The sequence below is a fragment of the Etheostoma cragini genome, chromosome 4, assembly GCF_013103735.1.
Source record: "Etheostoma cragini isolate CJK2018 chromosome 4, CSU_Ecrag_1.0, whole genome shotgun sequence".
Taxonomy (NCBI): domain Eukaryota; kingdom Metazoa; phylum Chordata; class Actinopteri; order Perciformes; family Percidae; genus Etheostoma; species Etheostoma cragini.
In genome coordinates, this window is record NC_048410.1 from 13,491,954 (window position 1) to 13,519,711 (window position 27,758).

General features: G+C 38.6%; 4 protein-coding genes across 8 annotated transcripts; 2 read left to right on the top strand and 2 right to left on the bottom strand.

Moving 5' to 3' along the window:
- Nucleotides 1–1,685: 1,685 nt before the first annotated feature.
- Nucleotides 1,686–6,394, bottom strand: LOC117944079 (ADP-ribosylation factor 3). The gene is made up of 5 exons (XM_034870618.1): nucleotides 6,274–6,394; nucleotides 4,495–4,747; nucleotides 4,278–4,388; nucleotides 4,064–4,188; nucleotides 1,686–3,459 (listed from the first exon to the last, which is right to left on the bottom strand). The coding sequence occupies exons 2-5, from the start codon at nucleotides 4,640–4,642 to the stop codon at nucleotides 3,298–3,300; spliced, it is 546 nt and encodes a 181-aa protein (XP_034726509.1). The 5' UTR covers nucleotides 4,643–4,747; nucleotides 6,274–6,394; the 3' UTR covers nucleotides 1,686–3,297.
- A 3,142-nt stretch (nucleotides 6,395–9,536) lies between these two features.
- fkbp11 (FKBP prolyl isomerase 11) lies at nucleotides 9,537–13,577 on the top strand. Its single transcript, XM_034870616.1, has 6 exons — nucleotides 9,537–9,903; nucleotides 10,031–10,093; nucleotides 12,060–12,147; nucleotides 12,270–12,303; nucleotides 12,474–12,544; nucleotides 13,328–13,577. Exons 1-6 carry the CDS (start codon nucleotides 9,805–9,807, stop codon nucleotides 13,534–13,536), a joined length of 564 nt encoding a protein of 187 aa, XP_034726507.1. The 5' UTR covers nucleotides 9,537–9,804; the 3' UTR covers nucleotides 13,537–13,577.
- A 798-nt stretch (nucleotides 13,578–14,375) lies between these two features.
- LOC117944076 (zinc finger protein Eos-like) lies at nucleotides 14,376–26,060 on the bottom strand. Of its 5 annotated transcripts, XR_004656493.1 has the most exons (9): nucleotides 25,858–26,060; nucleotides 24,674–24,731; nucleotides 24,480–24,575; nucleotides 23,898–24,152; nucleotides 23,243–23,410; nucleotides 23,009–23,158; nucleotides 22,568–22,699; nucleotides 20,565–22,043; nucleotides 14,376–14,387 (listed from the first exon to the last, which is right to left on the bottom strand). XR_004656493.1 is itself a non-coding variant. In XM_034870611.1 (8 exons), exons 2-8 carry the CDS (start codon nucleotides 24,711–24,713, stop codon nucleotides 21,157–21,159), a joined length of 1,728 nt encoding a protein of 575 aa, XP_034726502.1. In that variant the 5' UTR covers nucleotides 24,714–24,731; nucleotides 25,858–26,060; the 3' UTR covers nucleotides 20,337–21,156. The 5 variants fall into 5 exon arrangements, 4 of the variants coding, with proteins under 4 accessions (XP_034726502.1, XP_034726505.1, XP_034726503.1 ...); XM_034870611.1 differs by lacking the exon at nucleotides 14,376–14,387 and having other exon boundaries at nucleotides 20,337–22,043; XM_034870614.1 differs by lacking the exon at nucleotides 14,376–14,387 and having other exon boundaries at nucleotides 20,337–22,043; nucleotides 24,476–24,575; nucleotides 25,858–25,960.
- On the top strand, nucleotides 16,302–18,076 carry LOC117944080 (40S ribosomal protein S26). Its single transcript, XM_034870619.1, has 4 exons — nucleotides 16,302–16,390; nucleotides 17,287–17,464; nucleotides 17,569–17,699; nucleotides 17,982–18,076. Exons 1-4 carry the CDS (start codon nucleotides 16,388–16,390, stop codon nucleotides 18,015–18,017), a joined length of 348 nt encoding a protein of 115 aa, XP_034726510.1. The 5' UTR covers nucleotides 16,302–16,387; the 3' UTR covers nucleotides 18,018–18,076.
- Nucleotides 26,061–27,758: the final 1,698 nt, after the last annotated feature.

Genomic DNA, 27,758 nt, shown 5'->3' on the forward strand with positions numbered 1-27,758 from the left:
TGTAAGAGTAGGCGAGCCAGCTGAACCGCTCTGTAGAAACTGGCTCTGCCTGCAGCCCCAGTCCTACATGTGCATGTGCACACGCACACGCACACACACACACACACACACACACACACACACACACACTAAACACACACACACACACACACACACACACACTAAACACAAAAAAGTTGCTGTTTTCCCTATTAGCAGGTTAAGTCAAATCACATAGAACTATATGTATTATATCTGCCAGAAAAATGTCTCCAGTTGACAAGAAAGAGTCACCTTTTCGTTTTTCATTCAGGTTTTCTTGAAATATGAAAGGGTGTTCAAGACAAATAGTTAATACTTCACCACTACCAGGAAGTCATTTTTAAAAGTATTTCCTCACAGAAACAGCCAAGAAATTCAGGGAATCAATAAAATTGTAAGATCCCAAGGGGTTGTGGCAGGAGAACAGCAGCATAGTGGCACTTTTATTCTCAATAACAAACGCACAGTTAAAACACACACACACAAACACACACACACACACACACACACACACACACACACACACACAATCAGCTGCAACAGGTACACCGGATCAGGAAAGTCTATGTTACCCAACTGGACACGCTTTACTCAAAATATGTGTCTTGCTACTTAATCATGATTTTAGCATACTGAAGAAGAATAAATTAAACTTGGTTGCCATAATCAAACATACTCTGAAAGCTACTAAATTATAAACGTTGTGTGGTAAAATTGATAAAAATACAGAAATATATGTAGTTGCCGTAGTTGAGATTTTAAAGATACTGAGATCATAGTCCAAATAGCCTTCATCCTAAGGATATTTTTCCATGCTTAATTCAAAACTGTTATAACCTTAAACCTACCTTAATACCTTCATTTTCTTTCTAAAGCTTTTTAATCTAAACAGTTGCATGGCCTACATTTTTATGTTGGTTTAAAAGGTTTTGTAAGGAATACTCGGCTAGGAATTAATTCTGGAGGGCAAAATTGTTATTTTTTCACTCATTCTTCCTGGAATAAAAACTGCCAACCGTGACTGCAAGTCTGAGAAATACTGGCATTATAGCCCCAGGGTTTAGTTGACATTGGCGTTACTTCCTCATGATTTGGGGTCAAACAGACTATATAAAAATAATAACTTTAAATCCAAACATTTTCTTTTCCTCCCTGTAATTTTTGGACAGAAGCGATGTGTAAAAAATACTATTAAAATCAATCACAACATTTAGAGCAGACAAACATCTAGGCTACTGTATTCATCCATTTTTAACAGTTTGGGTCATATAGAAAAGTCATGAAGTAAGGTTATAAAACAACACTGAGCCTGTTAAAGAGGATGAAAAAGATAAATTAGATTTAAAAAGCAACAACTTTGATTTATAAAATGTAGACACCAGTCTTTATGCTGTGCTTTGAACCCTAACAGAAACTGTTGCTAAAGACTGCCCTCTTCTGTTGGAAGCTTTTCCCAGCAAGAGCTAAATACGTAAATATTAAATCCCTCAGTAACACTTAATCAGTTCATGAAACAGGTCATACATAAAATGGGTTTATTTGTAATACAGCAGGATTGTGTTTGTTGTATCTTTGCATTCAAAACTGAAACAGTGTCTTCACCATTTTAAAATCTGCTTGTGTAACTATAACTGTACAGAATGTTTTTTCCCCGTTTTTTATTGTTCGTACTGATTATCATTGTTTTCACAGACACAGTCTACACCAAAGTTTACAACCCAAAGAAAACCTAGAAAATCTACCGCCAAGTCAAGTAAAGTCGAAAAACAAAAAGACTAAATCTTTGCCTAATCATCTTGAACTGTGGTGAATATGAACAATGCACTCATAACTTAGTGGAGTGGATTTAAAGTATGTTGTACTGTCCGTGGTACATGAGTAATAGTACCCATGTTTGGCACACAAGAAGTCTGTGGATTCTGCTGGTATCTGTGGTGACGCAGTAACTCGTTTGCTGTTCAATAGTGAGTCGTGGATGTACCAATGACTAAATTGATCTGCTTACCCTGCTTTCTTTACACAATTATCACTGGAATAAAAAGGTATAATATATGGATGTCAAATAAATAGTACAGCCATTTATAGATTCATTGACAATATTCACATTCAGTAACAGTTATCATCCCCCGATATGCAAGTCTGAGACAAAAACACACAAAGCGAGAGCAGCCTGAGGTGGTTTGAGTCCTCTTATGGACACACATGAAGGCAGAGGAGCAGCAGCTGTGCAGGTCATGTGTGTTGTCTCTTGTATACTGCTTTCACATTTAAAAAAATAAATTAAAAAAAGACCATAAAGCTTACTGTACTGTATTTAGCGCATGTTGACAACTAAATGCAGGAATTGGTGGTTCGCTTAGTTTCTGCAGCCTACTATAAACAGCATCATAACACAATGATGGCAGTTAGAGAAAATCTACAAACAGCGTCAACAAGCATGCAGCTCCAAGGATGGAAAAGTATGCAACAATGTCAGCTAGATCTACCAGGACGCATGCAACTCGGGCGGCTGAGAACGTGTTGAGAAGGGCTGTTTTAAGACGTCGGGTTGCCATATGGAGAGTAGAAACATGCCAAAAATATCAAAAAGATTTCCTACATGAGACAGTAAGTGGACATGTGAGAGGGAAAACGCCAGTCCTCTTGTCTTTTTCATGATTGATACTGGGCCGTTTGAAAAAACACATACAGTATATGTGCATGTTCACACACCTACACACTTTAAGTATTAAAGTGCTTCAAAATTAGAAGGTAGAATAACGGTCACATGAATCTGCTAGCTGTGACTTTTCCAAACATGGCCCTGTTTGAAAAAAAAAAACTGACCCAACAACCATTCTTTTTATGGATGACTGAAAGTCCATAGATGATTTAAAAGACATACACCAACAAAAAGTCATATTTAACTCATTGCTGACTCAGTGGAGTCACACATGACTTCTTAGAGCACCTAGATACGAACATACAGTACATTGCACCTAAATACAAGGGGTCGACACAGGAAAAGCAAGTGTCTGCTGTAATTGCTTATGGTTGGTGTGCATTTGTGTGTTTGTGTGATTGAGAGGTTAAATATAAAGCACACAATAATCTGTTTTTAATGAGCCCTGAAAACTATTAGGAACCTCAGGAGATTGAAAACGAAAGCCTAAAATCTTCCCAACCCAGAATCTTGCTTTTCACCCACTAATCGAAACCCCTGTACCTAGCACGCTGCCCCATTCCCAAATCAAACGAAAACTCGGCAGGGTGTGGTGGCTTGTTCCAGTTGTCTTCTTATTTCTTGTTCTTGAGTTGATTGGCCAGCCAATCAAGGCCCTCATAGAGACCGTCGCCACTGGTGGCGCAGGTGGCCTGGATGTACCAGTTACGATGGCGCAGGGAGTGTAAGCCCAACTTGTCTGTGATCTCGGCAGCATTCATGGCATTCGGTAAATCCTGTCAAAGGGCGAGAGTTCAGTGCGGAGAAAGAGCTTGAGAAGTCAAGGATTAGGGATTATGTTTTTGTGTGACCCTAAAGACTGCTGATGTCTTATTTTATGGTTTGGTTCAAAATATGTATATATGTGTTTACTTTGGATATGTGTTTGTATTTTAATTGATTATTCGATTGACACCAATTGTTTAAATTGTTTTCCCAGGAAATACATGTCTGTACGGTAAACACAAAGCTACAGGCGGCGGGGGGATAGCTTAGCATAGCATAAAAACTGGAAACATTGGGAAACAGCTAGCCTGGCTAAGGCAAAGGCAAAATAATCCTCCTACCAGCACCTTTAAAACTCACTAATTAACATGTTGTATCTTATGCGTATAAAAACTTAGAGGGTTGTAAGCCAGTGAGACAGTCGCCTATAGAATTTCTAAAGTTAATTAATAATATTTGTGTTTAAATTTATATCACAAATAATTGTGATGTCTCAAAGACACTAAGAGGTGGGAATATGTGGGTCAATGCTACACTACAACCCTGCTGTGTATTCATGTATATGCACTGTGTATAATATGTGTGTATATATGCAAAATAGTAATAGTTTCTTGCCTGTTTGTTGGCAAACACGAGGAGGACTGCATCTCTCAGTTCGTCCTCAGCCAACATCCTCATCAGCTCCTCTCGTGCTTCGTTCACACGCTCTCTGTCATTACTGTCCACCACAAAGATTAGACCTGAAACAGTGAGAGGATCAAAAAATAAATAATTTTTTACTGAAAAAGAAAAAAGTTGCTGGTGATACGCTTTTATTAGCTCTTCTCACCCTGTGTGTTCTGAAAGTAGTGTCTCCAGAGTGGCCGGATCTTATCCTGTCCACCCACATCCCACACAGTGAAGCTGATGTTCTTGTACTCCACTGTCTCCACGTTAAACCCTGGAAAAAAAGAGCGGGGTCATACAACATAAAAAGAAAACATATTGGTCCACTTACTTGTGTTCATGGCAATGCTTTACAGCTGTGATTTTAACTGGTCACCTACCAATTGTTGGGATAGTGGTGACTATTTCCCCCAGTTTGAGCTTGTAGAGGATTGTTGTTTTTCCTGCAGCATCCAGCCCCACCATCAAGATCCTCATCTCCTTCTTCCCTATGAGGCTCTTCAGCAAATTCCCAAAAATGTTCCCCATGATTCAGATGAAGTTCTTAAACTTCCGAGCGTGGCTGCAACCTTGATTACAGATACCTTCCTGCAAAGTTTCCCTTGTCCAGTAGAGATAGATTATAAAGAAGGGCTGAAAAGAAACAGAACACATAGCACAACATGAATAAATAAAGGAGTATTAATAAGCTCAACTATCTGTATGGCCTTTGTTAAATTACAATCAATGGAACACTCCAGCTTACCTGCTTTAAGTTTTCTGCAAAGACTGCACCACTAAGCCAGAAACACTCACTTCTACATGCACAGCCCAAGACAGGTGCAAGCTATGCTAATTGCCAACAGTCATCACAGAGAGGGTGAAGGAGAAGGATGTCAGTGCCATGACTACAAGCTGCAGCGCAATCTGTTCAGACCCTCCTTGCTGGTATTTTCCTCCTTAAAATTAAAATGTTATTCTGCAACCACGCCAAGCCCTTAGAGCACATGCAAAATGTCCTACATTACAAGGCCTGGTTTGAACACTTTCAGTTAAACTCCAAATACAAAGCCACCTAGCTGCAAACAGAGACAGAAGAACACATTTACACAAGCCTATATTATATTATATTATATTATATAGTTGTCATTAGAGCATAGTAATAAAATAATAGTCTGTTGTCCAAAAATACTCTTAAAAAGTGGAACTGCATCTAAGAACCGGAAGGTCCACTTACCAGCTTTCAGACACATATCACTAGCCTGACAATCATATTGATTTCATTCTCATTTATTCGTTTTCATTTCAAGTGCCAAAATAATTCAACATCATTCAGAGGTCTGGAACCAGGCTGATATATTGTGGTCTGCACATTTGTTGCTTTTCAACACAACACTTGCTTTTAACTAAAATAATTTACCCATAAAAAATGCACAGGTATGTTCAAAAGTCATACGCTATGTTCCCAACTAATGTCTTTAGTACTAATGTATCTCTGAAGTCATGACTTGATTACCATATATCAGTCAGGGATTTAGAGAAATAACAGACTCAAATAAAAGTAAAAAAAAAGAAAAAGAAGAAGATTTAAATAAAGTCAATAGATGAGACTAGATGCAGCCCTGTCCATGGTGCTGAACAGGATTACCACACTGGTCACTGCCTGACACCAGCTCCTGTCCTCTCACAGATGGGTACATGTTTAAATGTGAGCTCTGGTGACTTATGTGGTAGCAAGGCCAAGATATGCCGGCCTGATAATGTTGATTCAACTCCGGGCGGATACGTTAGCCGGGTAGCGTTACGGCGATTCAGCTGCCTTCAACATCGGACCTGCACATATATCTATGGCTAAAGATTCACACCTAAATTCGGCTACCAAGCTTAACAGTGTCATCATTATCTAATGGGTTGTAAACTCATTTATCAGTCAAGTTTAGCTTTAGTCGCTAAGACGTAACGGTTGGTAGCGTATCTGCCTTACCGACCCACCGCATTCATCCATCCGCTTATCGCCTCAGCGGGCTTCAGCTGCTACCAGCGGGTCGCCCTCCGCTGCTTCAGCCCGGCCAACACAACAATCAGCGCAGGTCAGCCATCAAACACACCATTATATGATAACCTGCCAGGACATGCGCGTATATTATCAGGTTGATGGCAATGACAGTATACTCACTTACCTTAGTCGAGTAGTCCTCTAACGTTACCGAATGTCTCACGGTATTTTCCGAGGGACACTAGCAACTCCGCAGCAAACACGATCTCGCGAGATTTAGGTCAACACCTAACCACAATGTTTAGAAAAGACGTTCGAACAGCTCTATTTGTCCATTTGTTAACATTTGGTCACATTTCTATCAGTTTTTTTTAAACCTGGTCACATCAGTCCTAATTTGCCTTAAAATACTTTTTAAATATCAGTGTCACAGTAAAATTGGCTCTGCACAGGTAAGTGAGTGGTCTGGCCTTGACCATCATTTCATGTCTATCAATACTCATATACCATCTGACATTCATTTTACTGGTAAAACAAACCAAAAATAGAATGTTTAAGTACCTGAATGTGTTGTCATGACCATTGTTTTTAAAGGTCCTGCACACCCATCGTCTAGCATCACAGGTGATTTCACTTACTGGCCGATTTGACCTCGTCTCAGGTCTTGGTGGACACACATTGATAGACATCTCCCTCGTCTCTTGCTAGCTTTGATCGGCACGATACATGTTTTATTCTTATTGCCATCCCTACATGGAGTCTTAATAAGTGCAGCAAAGCTTACAACCTGAGCAGAGGCCTAATCAATCAGAATAAGTGAAAACACCTGTGTGGGTGTGCAGGGCCTATAAATCTCTTTAGGAAAAGTTGTGCTCTTGTTAACACAGGGAAAACATGTTCAAGCTGATTTCAGACAGCATAATGCTTATCACAAATGTTAGGAAGTTTATTTGCTATTTTAAATTCAAATTTTTGGTCAGACATATCTCTCTGCTTGGGCTTGTGCCCCCCTGTGTTTGTATTTGCTATGAAGCCGGACATTTCTGTTAATGAGAGTTTCATACTGTTGCATGTATGAAGTTATTACGTTTTCAGGAAATAGTGACTTGGTTTTCAGTATTGCATGAAACGTTTTCAACAATGTTGACAGACGTGGAACCAAATAAAGGTATGAGAAGTTATGCAATTCCGTTTCTTGCAATCTTACAGTATTGTGTTAACTTTTCAGTGTGACGTAGTCCTGGTTTTTGTGATGTTGCTATGTGATATGACTCATGATAGATGGGATCATAACATGTTTTTACCAGCAGAAAACTTATTACCTACTGGTAGTCTATGTGAAATTTTGGTGCAGTAGTTAAGTGGCAATGGGGCCAAATGTTTTATTTTTATTTTTTATTTATATACTGTGGTTTTACCAGCCTTTACAACAAATCTACCTCTGTGATCTGAGAGAAAAAGTAGGTTTGATCGTAAACATGCACACAAAGCTGAGTCATTCATATCTATTTCAGTGCAGCAATTTAACAGCTTTTTGATGTAGTATACTTGATCATACTGCTATTTGTCCTTCTATAATTTCAGCCATTTATTTGTATTACTTTTTATGGACCATACATTTACAATGCTTTAACACACTGTGACAACTTTGCCCACCAGGATACAGTGGTCAGACATAAATAAGCAGTACAGGTACAGCGGAGGTTTGTTTTAGTTGGCACCATCTAACATAGCTTGTTACCAAATTAACTTCTCTGCAGGAAAAAAAACTATCCTTTGTCTAAGCATGTGGCACACATACTGCAATGCGTACCAGTAATGCTTAAACAGTATCTTGCTGGTAAACCGAAAACTTGAGAGAGTTGGTGGTTCAAATGGTTGCAACTTTGCAGGTAATGGCTACAAATAAAGTAAGGGAAAGTGGAAGTAATTTATGGATGACAACAATAGTTGACAAGGTAAAATGAACGGAGTCCCAAAAATGGCATTTATTATTTACTGCAACAGATTTGGGATTACCCTCTCAGTGTTTTTGACATGCATTTTTCTGAGTTTGAGATTTTAACGGGTGACCTAACAATGCTGCCTATCTGACCATATTGTGCAGAGTTGAAGGGATAATAAAAGAGGAGACTTCACATTTATACTAATTCACCTTTTGTTTATTTCTCTAAGTCGTCATAACTAACCAGAACAACAGTTTTTCTCTTTTACAAGTCATTCACTTTTTTTTTTTTTGGGAAACTATTGAATTTATATTAAACGTATACGTGCCTTAAAGTACAAAAAAAGCTGTTCATGTGAGATGAACATTTTCCTGGGTTGTTGAGTTATGTGTAGTTAAGAAATGTGCATACATTGTTTTATCATTTTCAATCTTCTCTTGTTAAAGCTATATTTTATGTTTTCTTCTTTGCTTTATACATGACCATGGACTAGTACGTGCCGTACTGACATTTCTTGACGCTTTTAACAAGTGAGTGTTTTTGCCTTACAGGATCTGTGACAGCGCTTCAATATTACACTGAAACTAGAACTACGTGAGTCATAGGTGAACATCACCTTTTCTTACTAAATCTATAAGAATCATTTACGGTGTAGGCTATGTCTGTTAGTGAATGTACAATTAATCAACTATGTATGTGACAACACTGCCTTGGTTTACATATTTAGAGCCTTTGGGAAGATTTTCTAGCAGATACTGTAAAGGATTTTAAAAGGCTCTGAAAATATTTTTCTCAGATTCTAAATGTGGTCACGCATGAACACATCAGCTTTGGTTGTTGTTTTATTACTTTGGTCTTAAACAGGTAGAAGCCAGCTAATTTGGGAAAAGGTAATGTAGTGCCACTACGGATCCCAGTTTAGCAACCCTAACACCATATAATGACTGCTTTTCGGAACCCCAACACAGTTAAACTGCATATTTTAGAGTGGCCTTTTAGTGTGGCCAGCCTAAGACACGCCTGTGCAATAATCAAGCGGACGAATCACCATCTTGAAATGCCTCACCTGTGAAGTGGATGGATTATGTCGGCGACAGAGAAGAGCTCACTAACACAGATTTATGAACAATGTTTGAGAGTAATAAGCCTTTTGTGTAGACCAACATAGAAAAAGTCTTAGAGCTTTGAGTTCATCTCAAGAAACGTTAGTGGCAAAAACAAAAGCGTTGCGTTTGTAATTGTGTTCAGTGTAGTCACAAAGAAATAGCCTCGGTCTTCTTATGAAAACACGTTGTTGTGGGCTGTTTTCATCGGCATCATTTCAAGGCTCTCTGCAGTCAGCACCTGAGGGCTTGTGGGGGACTAGCAGCCACGTGTGCAGCAGGCTTTAACAAAGGATGTCTGCTCCTGACAGTCTTCAGCGTGGAGCAACAGAGCCCATAGTAGACAGAGCTGGGCCGACGCTGCACAGTACCGCCCCCAGCGCCTGGGCAGAGCGCCGCTTCCGCTTCTAATCCCCGGTAGCCTGATGGGATGCGGACGGAATGTTTGAGGCGGGCTCTTCAGGGAGACCCAGGTGTTGGGACAACATCCACGGGCCGCGATTCCTTATCTCTACTGCATTATAACACATCAGCATTACTCGGTGCTGAGCCATTTTGAACACAGGGGCAGACAGTCTGTTGAGCTCTCTCCCCGCTGCTGTCTGGATAAGAAGCCCACACGGAAGTTGTTGTTTTTTTGTGGCAGCTGTTGTCAAGAAGTTCACAATGAAGAGCAGCGGTCTCCTGCTGCTGCTCGCAACTTTCACCTGTAGACTCGCACAGGGACAAGAAAACGAGGCCGACGAGCTGCAGGTGGAGACCCTGGTGAGTGATACACATGTGTTACACAGCCATAGGCCTACCGCAGCAGTTACAGTAACAGCAGCTCTTAACACAATACTATCTGCCAAATAAATGCCACAGTGTTAACAGTTGAATTTTCTGACTCAAGGTGAAACCCGAAACTTGCACTGTACTTTCCAGAATGGGAGACACGCTGCAAATACACTACACGGTAAGACAAAAACACAGTTATTGAAACTGGAAAAAAAACAATGTGCTATGCATGCATTTGACAATAACAAGCAGGGAAATCGGTCGAGCTGCTGACGAAGGCAGTTGTCTATGTGGCACTGTCTGCATGAACCACGTGCACCGCTGTTCTTTCTTTTATGAAAACACTCAGATCTGCGGTCTGCAGCTGATAGAAATGTCTTTCTGAATGTAAATGGGGTCAGATTGTGGTTAATTGTCTGTCGGTGTGTTTTATTTGTCATTATCGTGAGCTCTATCTAGTCTCTCCGTTTACTATGGAGTGGTGGGGGCGGTGCAACACGTCAGCAATAAGCTCCAACTTCATCCATAGTCTACCGGAGTCTCAGTACTCGTATGTTCTTTAGGAATTTAAAAATGTACAGTTGTATGATATGAACTGTAGCTGCATGACACAGCACCACATTTTGTAATGTCAGTTAATGTCAAAGTGTTGTTAAACGACCTTCTGTGTTTTGAAAGTGCCGGGTGTTTACAATAAACTAAACAGTAGAAGCTCTGTGACTCACATGTGATGGTCATACACGAGAGCAACAAACTGGGGCTGATACACAGTAGTAGGCTATAAACAAAGCAACATCAAATGTGCCATTTGTTTTGATCATTGTTTACTCACTATTAATTACCCAGAAAACAGATTCAATATACAGTATATATAAAAAAATAGTTTTACACAGAGTAAATGATTGTTGCAATATCACTATTATGACACAACAGAGGCCTAATAATATTACATCAAAAAAATATATTCTAGAAATAAACAATGTTAGTAGGGAATAAGTGAAGTTGTAAAGTTTGAGGTTATATTTTAGAATTGACCTAAATGCAATTGAAAATGGCCTATATCTTGTCCACTGATATTAGGCATATTTCATTTTAATTTAATGATTTGGCTTTTGTTGAAACAAATGACACAGGTGAGGCTAACTATTACTACTGAATGAAAGATTGTCTCATAGAAATGAGCATAAAAACAAAAGCGAAACTGGAAAGAGTTTTGAGCATAAAAGATCTGCAGAACTACACTGTTTGATCCCTCACTGCTACTGTTACACAAATACAGTGTGTTGTCTGCCTCAGGTGTGTAAACCTAACGTATAGCTAGTCCTTACTTTAACTTTTAATCTTTATAGGAATCATTTCAATTGATTACCTTTACAATATGCTTATTTGCTTTCATGCCAAGAGTAAGATGAGAAAATAGATCCACTCCCAAATATATATAGCTAAATACTGTCTGTAGCCAGACCTAGCAGCAGGTTAGCTTAGCCTAGCATGAAGCATGAAAACAAGGGGAAACGGGTAGCTAGGTATTGCCCAGTGGACAGAGCCAGGCTAGCTGTGTCTTCCTCTTGTTTCCTTGATTTCATATATAACTATCTATATAAAAATACTTAACAGATGTTTACTTAAGCTCAATTAGCAATGATATATCATTTATGGTTGATATTTTCCATTTACCCTTGTGAGATCACATTTATGGTCATATGATCATTTTTTTGTTTTTTTAAGAAAACAAGGAACTTCAATTATTTTTAAAAAATGGAAACAGGATTTTTGATCATTACTGGTGCTTATTTCTTAGAACTTCATCAGAACATGTGTGAACAAAGTGCTTAAACTGTAACAATGTATTAACTTTGTGTGAGAATAGCAGGTGCATAAAGACAACAACATTCCCACACACACTCACAGCAGTCCCAGTTAGGAGGACACAGTTAAGTTTCATAGCACCTACATGGGGGGGGGGGGGGTGTATTTGAATTTTTTTTATGTTCTTCACAGAAAACAAAAGTAGAAAAAATAGTAATAATGATAAAGTATGCATCAAATGAGGTATTACTAAATTCAAACAAATCAAGCTGTGAAATTTCTCTCAGTAAATCTTTTTCATGTCACCATCTCATGCCTTGTGTTTAAATGTCCAGGGTAAACTGATGGATGGAAAGATGATCGACTCATCACTATCCATGGACCCTCTTGTGGTCGAGCTGGGGAAGAGGACAGTTATTGCCGGTAAATTAACAGTAAAGCCTTTTGTATTGCTCTGTCAGTGACACTTTGATCTGCAGCCTGTTGCGTGCCGAGGAATGTGCTTACTTTGCTGATTTACTTTCTCTGTGTGATTTTCTTATCAGGTTTGGAACAAAGCTTGGTTGGCGTGTGTGAAGGGTAAGTGAAAAACAAAAGTCCATTGAGGAGAAAGAGCGTAGCAATATATTTAGTTTGCAATTAGCATGGACAAATTCTAAAACTACTACACAGTAATAGTTTTTTTTTAAGGAAACTTGATAAATGCTCCTCAGTTAAATGTGTTTTGTATTTCTCTTACTCTCATTCAGGCAAAAAATAAAAGCCACTATTCCATCTCACCTTGCATATGGAAAAAAAGGATACCCTCCTACGATTCCCGGTATGGCGCACATGCATACAAATCAAAACACACACACACACACACACACACACACACACACACACACAGTGTGTACAACTTCATTTTAATAACAAAGCATTCATAATATTTTATAACAGCGGGACACAGCATTTTTAGTCATTACTCAAGCTACAGTAAATGGTACATTTGTTGGGGACTATTTTTAGCTGCAGCTTGATACACAACAATCTAACTTTTGCAGCCGCCTTTTTTTTTTGTTCTGTTATTTTGAAAGTGTAAATGCTAGAGAAAAATTCTAACGTTTTGTGACATATTGTACAAATGTCTAATCTGTCATTTGATGTCTTTTGGAGATTTTTCCATCTTTTCTTGGCTTCCTTATGCACATTAATACAAATTTTTACCTAAGGTGCCAAACTTTTGAGCCCCACTGCAGCCGGATGGTGGATGTGGGAATGACTCAGAAATAAACTACAGTGCCCATATTTTGTTTAGTTTTTTTAATAAAGGAAGGTGTTACCTAGTGCAGCTGTGTGGCTCATTGAACAGGTCTATTATATTTGTTAGTGTGATCTATTCATCCGTTTTGGTCTTTTCACAGAATTTGTTGAAAACACAAAATAAATGATTTAAATATACTGTACCTTACTGAGATTAATTTCTTTTTTACATGTTATGTAATATTGTATATTCTATTTTATATCCTTGTTTATTTTCTCATGTTGATTGGAGACATTAAAGGACAAACCCATTCAACACCTGATGTGACAAAACATTGAACATGAACTTGATCTGTCCTAGGTGACGCTGCCCTTGAGTTCGAGGTGGAGGTGCTTTCTCTGACACAGCAGACGCCGTGGCAGAAAATGGTCAACGACGTGTTGCCCATTGTGTGTTTGGCTCTCGTGCCCACTTTGCTCGGCTTGGTGGGACTTTACCTCTACAAAAAGGCTAGTCCCGAGAAGCCTAGCAAAAAGAAGGCGAAGGATAAGAAGAGCAAGAAGAAATAAGGACAAGGCAAAGATTTATTTAATTAAAATTTTTAATTGTATGTTGTGTCCTTAATGTTTATTTCATATTAATCTCTGCTTTTAATATACGTTTTAACATCTGGAAGGAAGGTGTTCTGAAAACACAGCAGTTATCCCTTTAATTTCTCTCTGTAAATCTCTGATCAGTGATGGTGGGCCAAAACTACCAGAGTAGCTTTTGTCCAAAGCACTTAACAGTGTCTCATCTGCCCATTTACAATGCATGCAAAGAGCAATTTGTGGTTCAGTGTCTTTCTCAAGAAAACTTCCAAATGCAGACAGGAGGAACTGTGAATTTAACTGCCAACTGTGGCTAAACCTCCTGAGTCACAGCCACCTCCCATGACAGTGCTTACAAGTAAATACATCAGCCCATTACTTAATGCAGAGAGACTATACTATGTAACATATATATATATAACATACACATATATATATAACATACACATAACACAAAATAACAATTTGAGCAACAGTTGTCATATTTACGACAGAATCACATTATTACAAGCTGGCTTTGCTCCTTTACGTGTAGATTTATGGGAACAAAACTTGATAAAAGGAAATCTTTTTACCAGCACAAGCAGAGGTACAAAACATACTTAACCACAACTGGACATTGTGTTAAAGTCCAAGGACACTTGGAACAGCTGGCAGACTGCTTCACTGACCTGTTCTTTTGTTTTTGTTTCATGTGAATGTCAAAAGAGCAACATAGAGTGAGAGCCTTATGTAGAACATGAACAAAGAGTGGCGTGTTGCTTAGAGATATTCTTTGTTAAAGATTGGTGTGTCATCTGACGAATTTGGCCAAATAAACTCACTCTCTCCTTTTTAAAGAAGATCAGCAGGAGATACCATAAAACATATCTCAATGATAAGCTGTAAAGCTAACTGAAAAGTTCTTCTAAAATATTACATCTGCAGCTTTTCCTTTTTTATGTCAATTTCTTCAGCACTAAAATACATAGTAACAAGTCACTGTAACAAGGTGACAAGGAGCCTTTTGAACCTGATGCAAAAGGTCCTTAAACTTGACCCGGCGATGGATCTACAGTGCAACATTGATGGTCTAGCCAAAGAGGAGAGGGAGGTATCAGAGACTTGTGTTAGATACGGGATTAAAAAAAAAACAGCTCATAAAAATCTGTAGTTGAGTTGATTTAAGAAAACCTCTCCTGATTAAGCTGTAACTGTTTGCTAATACAAGCTAGGTCACATGCAAAATACATATAAAAGACGAAAGCAGTTTTGTTTAATTCATTTACTACAGGTCACATGAATTCCAGCATTTATGAGGGCGTAAGAATTTTGGATTTGTGTTAACCTTCCAGAAGGTCTTAGGAAATCTTCAAAACGGATTAGTTAGGTTATCTATGGCAGTGTAGAGTGTGTCTGTTTCATTTCCTCAATGACATACATGTCAACTGCATTATTAATGATGTCGACAATAATAAGAAAAATACATTTTCAACATCATAGCATGTTTTGGAAAATGAAGGTTTGTAATGAACATAAAATAGTGCGCAATACTACAGCCGTAAATGCATGTAAAAGTAGTCACCATTTCATACTTTTGAAAGAAAAGTTAATTAATCTGCCGATTTCAGATTAGGGTGAAAAAATGTAGCCAATAAATACAGTGGGTTGGTTTATTTCAATTACATTTTCAGATTGAGTAGCCTACTGAAGTTAACCTATCTTTTTAAAATGTATTTTTTTTTACCATATAACTTTTTAACACTCTTTGTCTGTGCTTTTGAGTCTACCTAGAAAGCTGAAGAACATAGGTGGGCTTCTTTTAATATAACGCGTGGCTTGATGCCACTGCTTGTGTGATTAAATTCTCTATTAAATGCCGTTTTGTTCTAAAATAAATAAATAAATAAATACACGACTAAATAAATGAATATGCCTTTGAAATACATCATGAAATAAATAAACAACGCAATAAATACATAAATAATTAAATGTAAATATTCACATAAAAATGAATCAATTAGTTAATATATTTAAAGGTTTTACTTTTAATTATTTCATGCTACTTTTATTTCATAAGTCCACTGTCATAAATTTCAAGAGACTTGTTTTTCATGAATCCACATTTAATTATTTCCCTTTCCATTTATTTCCAGTTTTTAAATGCAAATCAGAGGTTGTGGTCACATTCCTAACATCACTCACCCATCACCCATCATAACACCCATCACTCACATTCCTAACAGAGCTGTGGGCCATATAAGGCCGATGAGGTGAGAGTGCACCACAATCGGCAGCTCGAGGTGCTCTGTACAGTCACCTATTCTTGGGTAACTGAACCACTAACTACTTAAAGTACCATAGAATAATTAAAAGGAAAACATTTGTATACATTTATTTAACTAATTGATTCATTTTTGTGTGAACATTTACATGTATTTAAGTATGTATGTATGTATATATTTCATGATGTATTTCAAAGCCATATTTATTCATTAATGTATTTGTGTGTTATTCATTTATTGATGTATTTATTAATTAATTTAACATTGAGTAAAACGGCATTCCATAGTTCTCCGCTTACTCGACTGATGCTTGGAGAAACTTGACCAGCTACCCTGATAACCCTCCGCGAAAAAACTAATATTGACATTATTTTTCTGAATGATATATGTGTAATTTTTTTATGCTGTACACATAATGTAAACACACAATTGTGTACAGAATAAAAAATAAAGTAAGATATAGTAAGTAAAATATTTATTTCGAAAAATATTTCGAAGGCGGAGCGGTCGGCACTACTTCTCGCGGTACAACCTCTTCCGGTTCTCTTTCCAGCTTCCCGTGCAAGATGGTGAGTGTGTTGCAGTGGCGCCCGTGTGGCAAAAACAGAATTAACTATCATTACTTTCGAATAATAACCCAATACTATCTCATATTAGGTATTTTATTCAAATAGCTAAACCACAATGTGCCGAATAGTCCTTAGATGTCACTCGGATATGTTAAAAAATTAGTCTAGGCCTAATGCTAACTGTTAGCAGGCTAACCGTTTTGTGCATGTGTTCCTGTGAAGTAACGTAAGCTAGGTCAGTTAGCTGGCTAAGGATTGTAACTGTAAACGTGCGTGGAAACACAAAGAAGCAATATGGGTTCATTAGCTATCAGTTTTTGAACGTGGTATAAACTAATGCGTCAGTGAAATAAAACGGCCATCTTTAAATCTTATATATTTTTTACGTGTTGAAATGAGACACCAGAGCCACCACATCCATTGACGATCTCCTTTTATAAGGTTTACAAGATGCAGTAGCTAATGGGTAACGTGGCTAGTAACGTTAGTCACTCCTCCAAATAACGTTACTGATAATCCTGTGTGATATTTTGTATTGGCATGGCAAAGTTGTGCTGTCTAGGACTGTCTTAAATTGTCAGTGTTTTGCTCAGGTACCCTTATTAAGGACTGTTAGTAGGGCTGGTATTGTTTGAACTGTTCAAAACGAGTATATAACACAGTAACTTAACAGTTTTGAAACATCTTAAATAGACGTTTCTCAAAAAATATTTTTAAATATACATTTTTAAATGTTACTATTGTCTAACCCAACCAACTCTGCCTAATCACGTTATACATAGATGGCCAGTTTTCGGTGCCTGGCCGTTGTTGCTGTGCTGCTGACTCTTTGTTCAGTACCAAACACATAAGTTGTCTGTAGTTAGTCTCTTTCTAATTGACATTTGTTTTTGCAGACCAAGAAAAGGAGGAATAACGGTCGTGCCAAGAAGGGCCGTGGCCATGTGCAGCCCATCCGCTGCACCAACTGCGCACGCTGTGTACCCAAGGACAAGGCCATCAAGAAGTTTGTCATCAGGAACATCGTGGAGGCGGCAGCCGTGAGAGACATCTCAGAGGCCAGTGTCTTTGACTGTAAGTGCATGGGCTTGTTTTTCATGTTGTAAGTCATAAGTTGTCTTTTGACCCTGGTGGCTTAGCCTCATCTGAACTTTTCTCCATTTGTGTTCACTCTGCAGCTTATGTTTTGCCCAAACTCTATGTGAAGCTGCACTACTGTGTCAGCTGTGCTATCCACAGTAAAGTGGTGAGGAACCGCTCTTGTGAGGCCAGGAAAGACCGCACCCCACCACCCAGATTCAGGCCCGCTGTAAGTACCTTATACTGCACTGTGCCCTGTTACCTCTTCGATTGAAGTTTTACAAAGTCAATTTCACAGTGGCTAATTTGACTAGTCATAGCTGGCAAAACATAGCTCTAACTGACTGAGGGTAGTTTTGTCACCTTCAGAGGAGTCTGTAGTTCAGGTGTTGAAACTGGCACACCTGAATGCAACACAGCCATTAATGTTAATTTACACTTGATGTCACATTGTCCACGGTGAGCAGGTTCTATCAGATATCACTCTAAATTTCTATTTTCATTTTTACAGGCCGGTGCACCAAGAGCCCCTCCAAAGCCTATGTAAAGCAGAATTTGAAGATGCTGTACACCTGAAGAATAAATTCAAGTCTTTACAAACTTGAATGTGTGAAGTTTGTTAATCCAATTAACCATTAATTGTGCAGTTTTTGGTAAGACAGGCCTGTCAAGTATTTTATTTGGAATAGACTTTCAGTACAAAACTTACAGTAGTTTAAGATTGAATTATGCAAATACATAATTACAATATGATACATTTAAAAAGGCTCTGCAGTTATTTAAAGCAATATTGGACAATTATCAGTATGGGAAGGGTTACAAAGACAGTAAAACTGAAGGAAACAGTGCATTAAAAAAAAAACTAACACAAAATGGAAGTTTTCTGAAGTATAGTCTTAAATTAGAGTAGGTAGTTTATTTGGTTGTCCTTATCTTTAAAATGGAAAGGGTGTAGGTTTAGGAGCAAAACGCATTGGTATCGCATGCATCAAGTTTAGAAGCACATAGTCTAGTGTTGAACATACAAAAAAATCTATACCCAAACCTTTAGCATGTGAACAGGGAGTTTGCTCTGTCTCTGATGCAGAATGTTCAAATTGAAAATGCAAATACTGAAGAGGATTTTAGCAAAGTCAGTAACTTCTTGTATATTTGTCACATTGAGGTCAACAAAATGGCTGACTGTTCCATCTGCAGGACGTTTTACACACTTTATCTCTAGTCAGTTCTTTGGCTCCTAGCAGAAGTCCCTTTTCATGGTTAATGTGTAGAACCTGTAAAAGTTAACTTAGTCTGGGCTCGGTCACTGATAACTAGTGGTCATAGTTGTACGCTACAATTTTTGAAGGATGACCAAAATAATGTGGATCCTTTTCTAATGTGCAGTAGTTGCACCACATGATTAATGGGCTGTACACTTGAAATGTAAGTAATTTTGCTATTGAGCAATAATAAAATGGACAAAAGAACAAGCCAAAGGCACAATTGTAAAGTCTACAGAAATTACACCAACAAGAGATGAGTCACAACTGGGCCTTTGTGTATAGTAGCTGGTACCTAAATCAAAATGATATACTGTGAATTAAAATGTATTCAGTTTGTTGAAGCGCTTTATTGCCCATGCAAACTGGCATTGCAATTTGAGTGATTTGCAATGAACACTTTGGTGTTTAAAGTCACAAGGTCAAAGTTTTCTAGATTAGGTTGCAGGGAAACTACAAGCTTTAGTGACCCTTTCGATTACAAAAATTCTGTCCAAACATTACCTAATGTCTATTCTTATATTAAGGTAATTAATAGTGACCCGCATCTCAGTGAAATGCGCCAACACCAGCTTTCTAACCCATCATCAGAACAAATGCAGCTCCAATTAAGAACTAAGAAGAATTGAGAACAATTCTTTTATATTTAGTTTGGAAGGGATACCCCCAAATGACTTCTAAATGTCTTCTGTGAAATTAAGTGGAGATAACTCCAGGAAAAAAACAAAACATACAAGGTTTAACTGACCGAGCAACAGTAGGAAGTAGTGGTTCTTTGGTTTAACCAAATGTCCGGTTAATCAACACATTAGGTATTGATTTTTTTGCCCCAATATGTAATGTAGAGTGAACAAGTTAGCCTGCTTAACAGTACAACTTATTGTGCTTACATGGTGTAAAGTCAAATAAACATGTTTCTACAACTATCAATTGTTTTATGTCACAGATGAAGACAGAATCAAGAGCTGACAGTGTTGTTCTGACACACTGCTCTTATCATACAGTTCTGGACCATATTACCAAGACAGGATATATCATCACAACCGACGGAACCCATTTTTAAATAAACACCTTTTTCAGGATTTGACCTATGAGAACAGTAGTAAGCTGCCACTCCACACTGCACTCATTCATGACACAGCAGCATGCGCAAAATGCCATATGCCCATTTAGTCTTTGATAAATTAGCATAATTGGTTATTTGCCAACACATTAACAAAACTCAACCCAACTTTTGATGAATAGAGAGGAGAATACAAACATTACAAACAAGCTATAAGCCCGAGACTGGTCTGGAAATCAATTTGAATAAGTAAATTATGTTGGAACTCATGATCTAAGATCAGCCACAATGATCTGATTCAAGATATGACAGTTGGTAGCTCATGTCTGGCCAACAAGGTGTGATCAGTGTGAGAAAGGCACATTACAATGAGATAACACCCAAATCATTTTCTAATATAAATAGATTAGTGTTGGTCTGATGTAGCTATGAAAGGGGAAATGTTAATAACTTGTTAAGACCTAACCTCATAAGAATCTCTAAAATTGTGGCAGTGATACTTGATCTCCTTTCCTTGTGAGAAAAACATTTCATCGGTTTTTCATCTTGAGAGAAATGTGCAGGTCAGTAATGTATTCCATAAAATAGTTTAATATATTATAGTATTCTGGCAGGTATCAGTGCAACGAAAGCAGTCTTAGAAAAGAAAAGAAAAACATTTATACACCGTGCCACACGGTATTCACACAGGCCTTCATTTTCCACTTTACGTATTCAATTTCATAAAACACAAGTTCTGTTACGTTCATACACACTCTCCCATACACACACACACACACACACGTTAAAAACAAAAGTGCAATTCTAATTCAAGGAAAACCTCTCAAACATCTATTTGACTTGGACCTGGTTTTTGAGCTTGGTCTGCACATCTCATAATAAAGTAATCTATTACAGAATCAACCCCAAGTTGGAGAAAAAAAAAAACTATATTATCTCTGATAAAGTGCACAAGAGGGGACAGTTTTCAGGTTATGCACATAAGTCTGATTTGTTTACTGTAATTTGTGCATTAGATTTGAATCCTGAATTTCAGAGCAAGGCACATCAGCGGATGAAAAAGTGCATTGGCTCTTAATCTAATTTAGAATATATTAAATTAAAAGTGCATTTTAAAATTGATTATTTGTTCAAAGTGCATTAAAAATAAGGACCGCTACACCAACTTTAGAAAACACGAGCTGGCCATTAATGCTGGTACATGCTAAATGTACCGGTGCCTCTGTGAGCTATATATATACACACACACACACATGATATATATATATATATATATATATCGTGTGCAGACCAAACCCAGCCAGGTCCTTGTCTCAGTGTAAAAATAGCTCTAGATGAAGCAGGTTGACTCCCCTTTATCCTCAGTCAAGGATGTGCTCCCCGCGGACGATGTGTGAAGAAAATTCATAGCGGTCCTGACTGCGGTGGCCACAGATGTTACACTCAAAAGGCTGGCGAAAACCGTGGCAGCCCATGTGGATGGTAAACATGACATGGTCCAGGAAAAGCACACGGCAGTGCTCGCAACGGAAAGAGCGCACAGCTCGCCCTTCCCCGTCTACAACCCGAAACGCCTCCCTGGAGGTGGAGGAGGGCGCTGTGGGTGAGCTTGGAGTTGGCGCGAGGGCAGGAGGTGGAAGGGCTGAGTGGCTTCCATCCTCTCTTTCCACTTCCTTGTCTTTGGCGTGGCTGGGACTACGTCTGTCCCGACTCCTGTGGGGTGCAACAGGGTGAGGCGCTGGGTGGTGGTTGTTGGAGTGTTGAAGATGATGGCCGTTGTTACTGTGCAGGGTTGGAGTCGGAGCGGTACTGTTGCAAGGCTCATCTGGCATGCTCTCTGTGTCTGTCGAGTCCTGGCAACCATTGTTAGGTGAGGGTGCGTGACTACGACCAGCAGGCAGGTCTTCATGGCCCTCTGCTGCCTCCCTCCCCCCTACAGCCACAGCTCCCAGCCCGGCTCCAGTCCCTGTACAATCCAGCCTCGGGCCAACAGCGACAGAGGTGTGAATAGAGCTAATGATCGGCCTGAGTTCTGATAAACATGAAGGGTGAGTGGTGGGAAGGTGTAGAGGCCTCAGTGTGTCAGACACCCCTCCTCCTCCATTACCTGCTACACCTGCGTATTCTCCTCCTGAACCAGTAAAGTGCTGGGTTTCAAGGTCCCCTGCGTTTATCTCTCCATCTTTATCCAAACCAGCGGTGAACTCATAAGGTGCATCTGCAAGGTTAAGGCGGATGTTCTTCTGTCCTGCAATAAAGAAACCCAATCTTATGATAGTGTACTATCGAAGTCTGTGGAAGACGTCAAAACTGAATAAAAAAAAATAATAAGACATGGGCAGGCACCTTGGCCAAGATTTTTGGAAAATAAGGTTGGAGGTTATGATGATCAAGTGAAAGGGCAAGTTGAGTTGCAGGAAAAAAATAATGGTGCTTTTGTGTATAATATGGTTTATCACTGTTCACTTGATAACCATTTAATTATATTGTCCTGATCCTGTATTTACTGATGTTTAGACCACAGCTCTCCTGCATCAGTTACATGCAACTCTAATCAATAAACCCCAAAACAAAGCACAGAAGTTCCTAAATTCACTTTGACATTTGATTGGAATCTATGGCAAATCATACAGCTTTAATACATTAAACTGTAAAAGCCTGTGGTCACATCACTAGCAAAAAAAGATCAGTACTAAAGTATGTGGTATCCAATTCCCCCAACTACTACCTTTCAGTTTCCTCAACCTGTCCACACAGAGACCAAATGCTCACCTACAAATTTTTGTGGTGTGGATCTCTTGCGTTTGGTGATGCTGTTGGTGAGCCGATCAATAAATGCCATCTTGTCTGAGGAGGGTTGCAGTAGAGAGTCTGGTATAAACTCTAGCTCTCTCATCTCCTCTCCTGCACAGAGTATAAACAAATTGTAACGTTATTTTTATATATTTTTTTTTGGGGGGGGGGGGGGGGGGGGGGGGGGGGGTCTTACTACCTGGACAGCATTTATCCCAAATTTTTAAATTGTATGCTTTTTTTCAAAGTTTGGATAGAAAAGAAGAGAAAGGTTGTGTGCATAACCTTGTTAAGGAGGTAGACTACATTTCTACACTAGATGCCACTATAATCCCTTTGGAAATTGATTTTTACAACCCCATAATGTGATTACTTGGTTACTCCTGACAGTGCTTCTCCATGCATGCTATAGAACTATACCTGGATTCTGTGCACTGGATGGCTGCTGTGACTCCAGACTCTGTAAGTAGCTGTGGCAGCGCTCACGGTGCTCCTCCAGGGTGCTCTGCTGCTTGTAACTACGGCCACAATAACTGCACTTATACGGCTTTCCTACAGTTGGAGAGGAGACTGGGGACAAAAGTGTGAAGAAAGCATTATTATTGTCACAACATCGTACATGAACATAAGAAATCAGGCTTGAATCTGTCCTACCTGCATGAGTGCGAAGGTGGCCAGTGAGCGCATCTCGTCTTCGACAGGCATAACTGCAGAACGGACATTTAAAGGGCTTCTCCCCTGAGTGCAGCTTGATGTGGCGGAGCAGGTTACCCTTTTGAGTAAAGGAGGCGCCACACTGATTACACTGGAATGGTCGCTCACCTGGGGATAGATCAAACCTGTTAACCCAACTTGTTTAATTACATTATAGTGTTTGCCGCATTGGGCCTCATGCAAGAATCACTTGTACGAACAGATTGGATCCTGAGTGGCTCAAAAAAAAGGTGATTTTAAGAGAATGTGTGGCATTGTTTTATCTGTTTTACTACTTTTTTATTTATATTGTTGACTGTAATTTTCTTATTTTTTTTTTTTTTTAGGGAGACAATTTTAAGATCTGTCCAGGGACAACGGATGAAAAATAGCCTCTTGGCTAATTCTGGTGCATTTACAGCAATGTTGATTAATGTACACTGTCCCTGCCAAATCAATTATTAAAATTAAAAAAAAAAAATGTAATTGAAGATTTTCTCTTATACCAAATCCCAAGATATATTCTGTATCTGACCTAATCTCTTTCCCAAAAAGCAAACTGAATCATTGTTTTTTTTCACAGAGATGACTTATCTAATCTAAACTGATCAGTCACCTGTATGGCTGCGTTTGTGCACCATGAGAACATTAGGTCCAATACAGATCATTCCACAGATGTCACACTTGAGCTTTCCATTAGGCAGTCTGGTGGCTCCAGCTTGCATGGTTTCAGGATTTGTGAGCTCCCTGTAGCCTCTGACAGCTTCAGATCCCTGCTCTAGACCTCCTTCGTCTACCCGCTCCCCTCTTTCATCTTCAGTACTGCGACCTGGGTCTTCATCACTGTACAGCTCTACTTTAATGGAGTTAGCTATGGATGCACAAGAGCAGACATGAAGAATGGTAGTGTGCATAGTTTTACATGCCATTACTTCTATGATAAAAGTAGGGATGCCTCAATCACTAAATCTCAAATTAGTTTATGTGTACTCTAATCTGAATAATAAAATAATCATAAAAATGTGTGTACACCTTTGAACAAGCATTGTAAACATTTGACATTAAGATTATATAGTAGTATGATTTGTCCCATTATATATTGGGAGCTAAACAAGGAAGTGATTTGTGTAATAATTAAGAATTTCATTAACCATTACATAGTCTGTTTTGTGGGATATTCAAACATTTACTCACTTACCACTGAGGGAGCGGCTAGGGGAGCTGTTAGGGGTGCTCACTGTTGGACCTCCAAGGGCCCCAGAAAACTCTCTTTCCATTGAAGAGTCTCCACTAGCTGCAACCAAAAAGAAAAAAAAGCAAGATCTGTCATTGGAACAACATGCCAACCATTGAAGGTAAGTGTATCTGTGATGAAAAGAAAAACAGTCCTACCTGATATGCAAGACCGGCCATTGCAGTCATCCACATCCATACTAGTTCAGGCTGAATACTAAAATGACGGTTGTGTTAGAAACGGAATTATCACTTTAACACATTCACTCAGGCCTAATTTCATTCAAACATAACAAAACATACAGTAGTTAAAGGTACAGGTCCAATTGGACATCAAATAAAACCCTTGATGAACGTCAAATCAATTGTATATGGTAACACCTAAGACCTAATTCGGAGAGGTTCAGGATAAGAATATGAAAATGTTATATCACCCACTTTTAATGACCAAAAAATATAACACTGAAGGCTAGCGTGAATATAAGCTAACTACAGTCAACTTGTCGGTGCCATGTTACGATAGCTAACTAAAGCCTCACATTCTGAACTGCACAGATATTTAAATGTAATATTAGCTATTAAAGCTAACATGTGATTAAGATAAGCTGGTGTAGGTTAATTAATCATACCAGAAAATAGTCAACAAGCAGCTAAGTTAGCGCCAACACTAACCTTAGCAGCCACAGATCAGCTGATTAACTCAGATACAATTAGCTGAGGTTGATGACAACATCAATAAAGTGACTTAATGTTAAGCTAATCTGACGTTAGACTCATCTGAGACACATCATTCTAACATCCAGATTGTAACCGAGAAAGAGAGAGCGTTTACTTTGACGTTTACATAACGGTTCAGGTAGCCTAAGTTTACGGATCGGCCTTGGTGGCTAACGTTAGCTTACTGCATGAGATGGAAATCACCGTAAACCAAGTTAGCTAAACTCAACATATGTCTAGGGTTACAACAGTCTGCCATCCTCCACAGCTTACTAAAAAGAATGGCGCTTAGTAGATAATGCTGACTTGTGACATTAACTGGCTGACTGACGCTGAATTGGACATTGAAGTCTCTACGACGTCTTGTTTATCGCAAGCACAACAAACCAACGTTAGCCTGAAGTATCTTAGCTAGCTAGCCACCACAGTCAATGTTTCCTAAACGGTTGCTATGGCACCCACCCTCTACCAAATGCTATGGGTAGCCAGCTAGTGTTTAGCTAGCAAGCTTGCTCTCCCTGAAGCCTAAAAAGCTGACTTTTAAAACACAACACAGCGGAGGAGGTCAATTATTTTAAAATAATAATTTTAAAGTTGTCCGGTTCTACCGGTAACTGTTGCATTACCTGTCCCTGCCAGGACCGTTCCAGTATTGAATTCTGTATTTTCATCTGCCTGTTGACGGCAGCATCTCCTGCATCTCTGGTAGACAATTTTTTTTTGCCCTAGGACGGTGAAGGCAGGGAGAAAGGAATGACCAGTCCTACTTTTCCTCTGATTGGCTAATACTCGTTACCTGCTTTGATTGGGGTGGAGGGGTTTCGGCAAGAGGAGTGGGATTGGATAGGGTTAGGAAAAGAATGTCAAGGTGAACCAATTAGAGACAGAGCAAGGCAGAGTAGGGCGGGACATACCTGCCCTCATGGCTCATGGATTTGGCGAATCGGCAGCGTTAACCATGGTTTACGGTTACCTCCAGTTGCACACAATTTCCGGTTAGATCCCAAATCTAGCTGCTAATCAACCAGCAGCAATGAGTGGCCTTACATGAACCACGAATCGGTATATCCCAAAACTATAATAAGATCCACCATAATGGCAGGTGACAAGGTTTGCTAAGTCCGGAAACATCTGATCAAAGAATAAGTCTACAAAACGTGGTAGTCAACAGTTTTGTTGTTTGATTGGTAAACAAAAACTATTGAAACTCCATAATCAGTCAGTAAATGTAATGTAAATAGGACAAGTATATGACAATATGTATATGACAAGATCACAAGATTATGATCAGTGATTAAAGGTAAACAATGAGGGGTGATGGCATGAACAGATTCCATGTGATTTGTGCTTTTCACATTGTTGTTAAAAACAATATTGAAGCCACTTTTCACTTTTGCCAGCAGTGTGAATGTAACCTCAGTGTCTTAAACACGCTTTATTTCACAAACAAGAAGTAGCTAAAAATATTAAATATTTAAATGCATATTTACAGCTTACCAGTAAACACTAAAACAATCATTACTGCCTAGTCCTCAGTGGTTGAAGAATTATTCTGATCCTTAAGTAAAAGTACCAATACCACAGTTTATATAATAACCTGTTACAAGTAAAAGTCCTGCTTTTAAAATGTTGATTAAGTAAAAGTGTGTAGGTAATATCAGAACTTAAAAGTACTAATGCAGAAAAATCTTTAGAAACTGGAAACGATCAAAACAGTCATGTCAGTAAACTACAAAAATGGTTTAATTGTCTAAACATTTCAGCTGTACTTGTAGGCCTATATATTGTTGGGTAGTTTAATTTATGATAAAACGTTGTATTTTATAAACTACATGTGTTTTGTGTGTAAAAATCTTAATTGTAAAATAACTCAAAACTAAAGCTGTCAGATTAGTGTAGTAAAAAGTACAATATTCCTCCCTGCAATAGTGGAGTAGAAGTAGACAGTGTGTACCTCAAATGTCTACTTTAGTATAGTACTTGAGTACATGTTCTTAGTTACCTTCCACCACTGATCCAGACAGTGATAATCATAACATAGATTTGTGAAGGAAACAGGCCCACAGTCTTGTTGGGGCTAATGAGGCCGCATCATTGTCCAGTTAGTAAAGTAGCCTACAATGTGGTCAATTTGAAATTTGCCTGTTTCAGTTCTACTTCATTAGACATATAGTTTAATGCAGGGTCAACGGTATAATGAAATGGGTTGGACGAGACAACAAGTCAGCTCAGCAATTAAAGCACTAATTGCAAAATGAGCACTAGTCATAAAAAGATAAAAATAAGATTAAATGACAATAGGATGTGGGATAAGATTGGATGTATAGATCTAAATAAAAATAGAATAAAGTACTATACATAATAATGTGGATAGGGTTTAAAAGTGACAAGTTCATCCAATAGAATAGCACAGATTTAATGGGTAAAAAGGAATGAGATATGGGATATCAGAAACGAAACAGAAAGTGGATAATTTTTGTTTACTGATACATTTTTATTATTTGGTGTTAATGTATTCACTGGATTT

Coding starts and splice junctions, on each gene's coding strand:
- LOC117944079 (XM_034870618.1), bottom strand. CDS start 4,642: ATGGGGAACATTTTTGGGAATTTGCTGAAGAGCCTCATAGGGAAGAAG. Junction 4,189..4,277: donor CTACTTTCAGAACACACAGG/GTGAGAAGAGCT, acceptor TCACTGTTTCAG/GTCTAATCTTTGTGGTGGAC. Junction 3,460..4,063: donor TCGTGTTTGCCAACAAACAG/GCAAGAAACTAT, acceptor GCCCTTTGACAG/GATTTACCGAATGCCATGAA.
- fkbp11 (XM_034870616.1), top strand. CDS start 9,805: ATGAAGAGCAGCGGTCTCCTGCTGCTGCTCGCAACTTTCACCTGTAGA. Junction 10,094..12,059: donor CGCTGCAAATACACTACACG/GTAAGACAAAAA, acceptor TTAAATGTCCAG/GGTAAACTGATGGATGGAAA. Junction 12,545..13,327: donor ATACCCTCCTACGATTCCCG/GTATGGCGCACA, acceptor GATCTGTCCTAG/GTGACGCTGCCCTTGAGTTC.
- LOC117944080 (XM_034870619.1), top strand. Junction 17,465..17,568: donor AGAGGCCAGTGTCTTTGACT/GTAAGTGCATGG, acceptor TTCACTCTGCAG/CTTATGTTTTGCCCAAACTC. Junction 17,700..17,981: donor CACCCAGATTCAGGCCCGCT/GTAAGTACCTTA, acceptor TCATTTTTACAG/GCCGGTGCACCAAGAGCCCC.
- LOC117944076 (XM_034870611.1), bottom strand. CDS start 24,713: ATGGATGTGGATGACTGCAATGGCCGGTCTTGCATATCAG. Junction 23,411..23,897: donor GCACAAACGCAGCCATACAG/GTGACTGATCAG, acceptor ATCTATCCCCAG/GTGAGCGACCATTCCAGTGT. Junction 22,700..23,008: donor ATCCAGTGCACAGAATCCAG/GTATAGTTCTAT, acceptor TACTCTGTGCAG/GAGAGGAGATGAGAGAGCTA.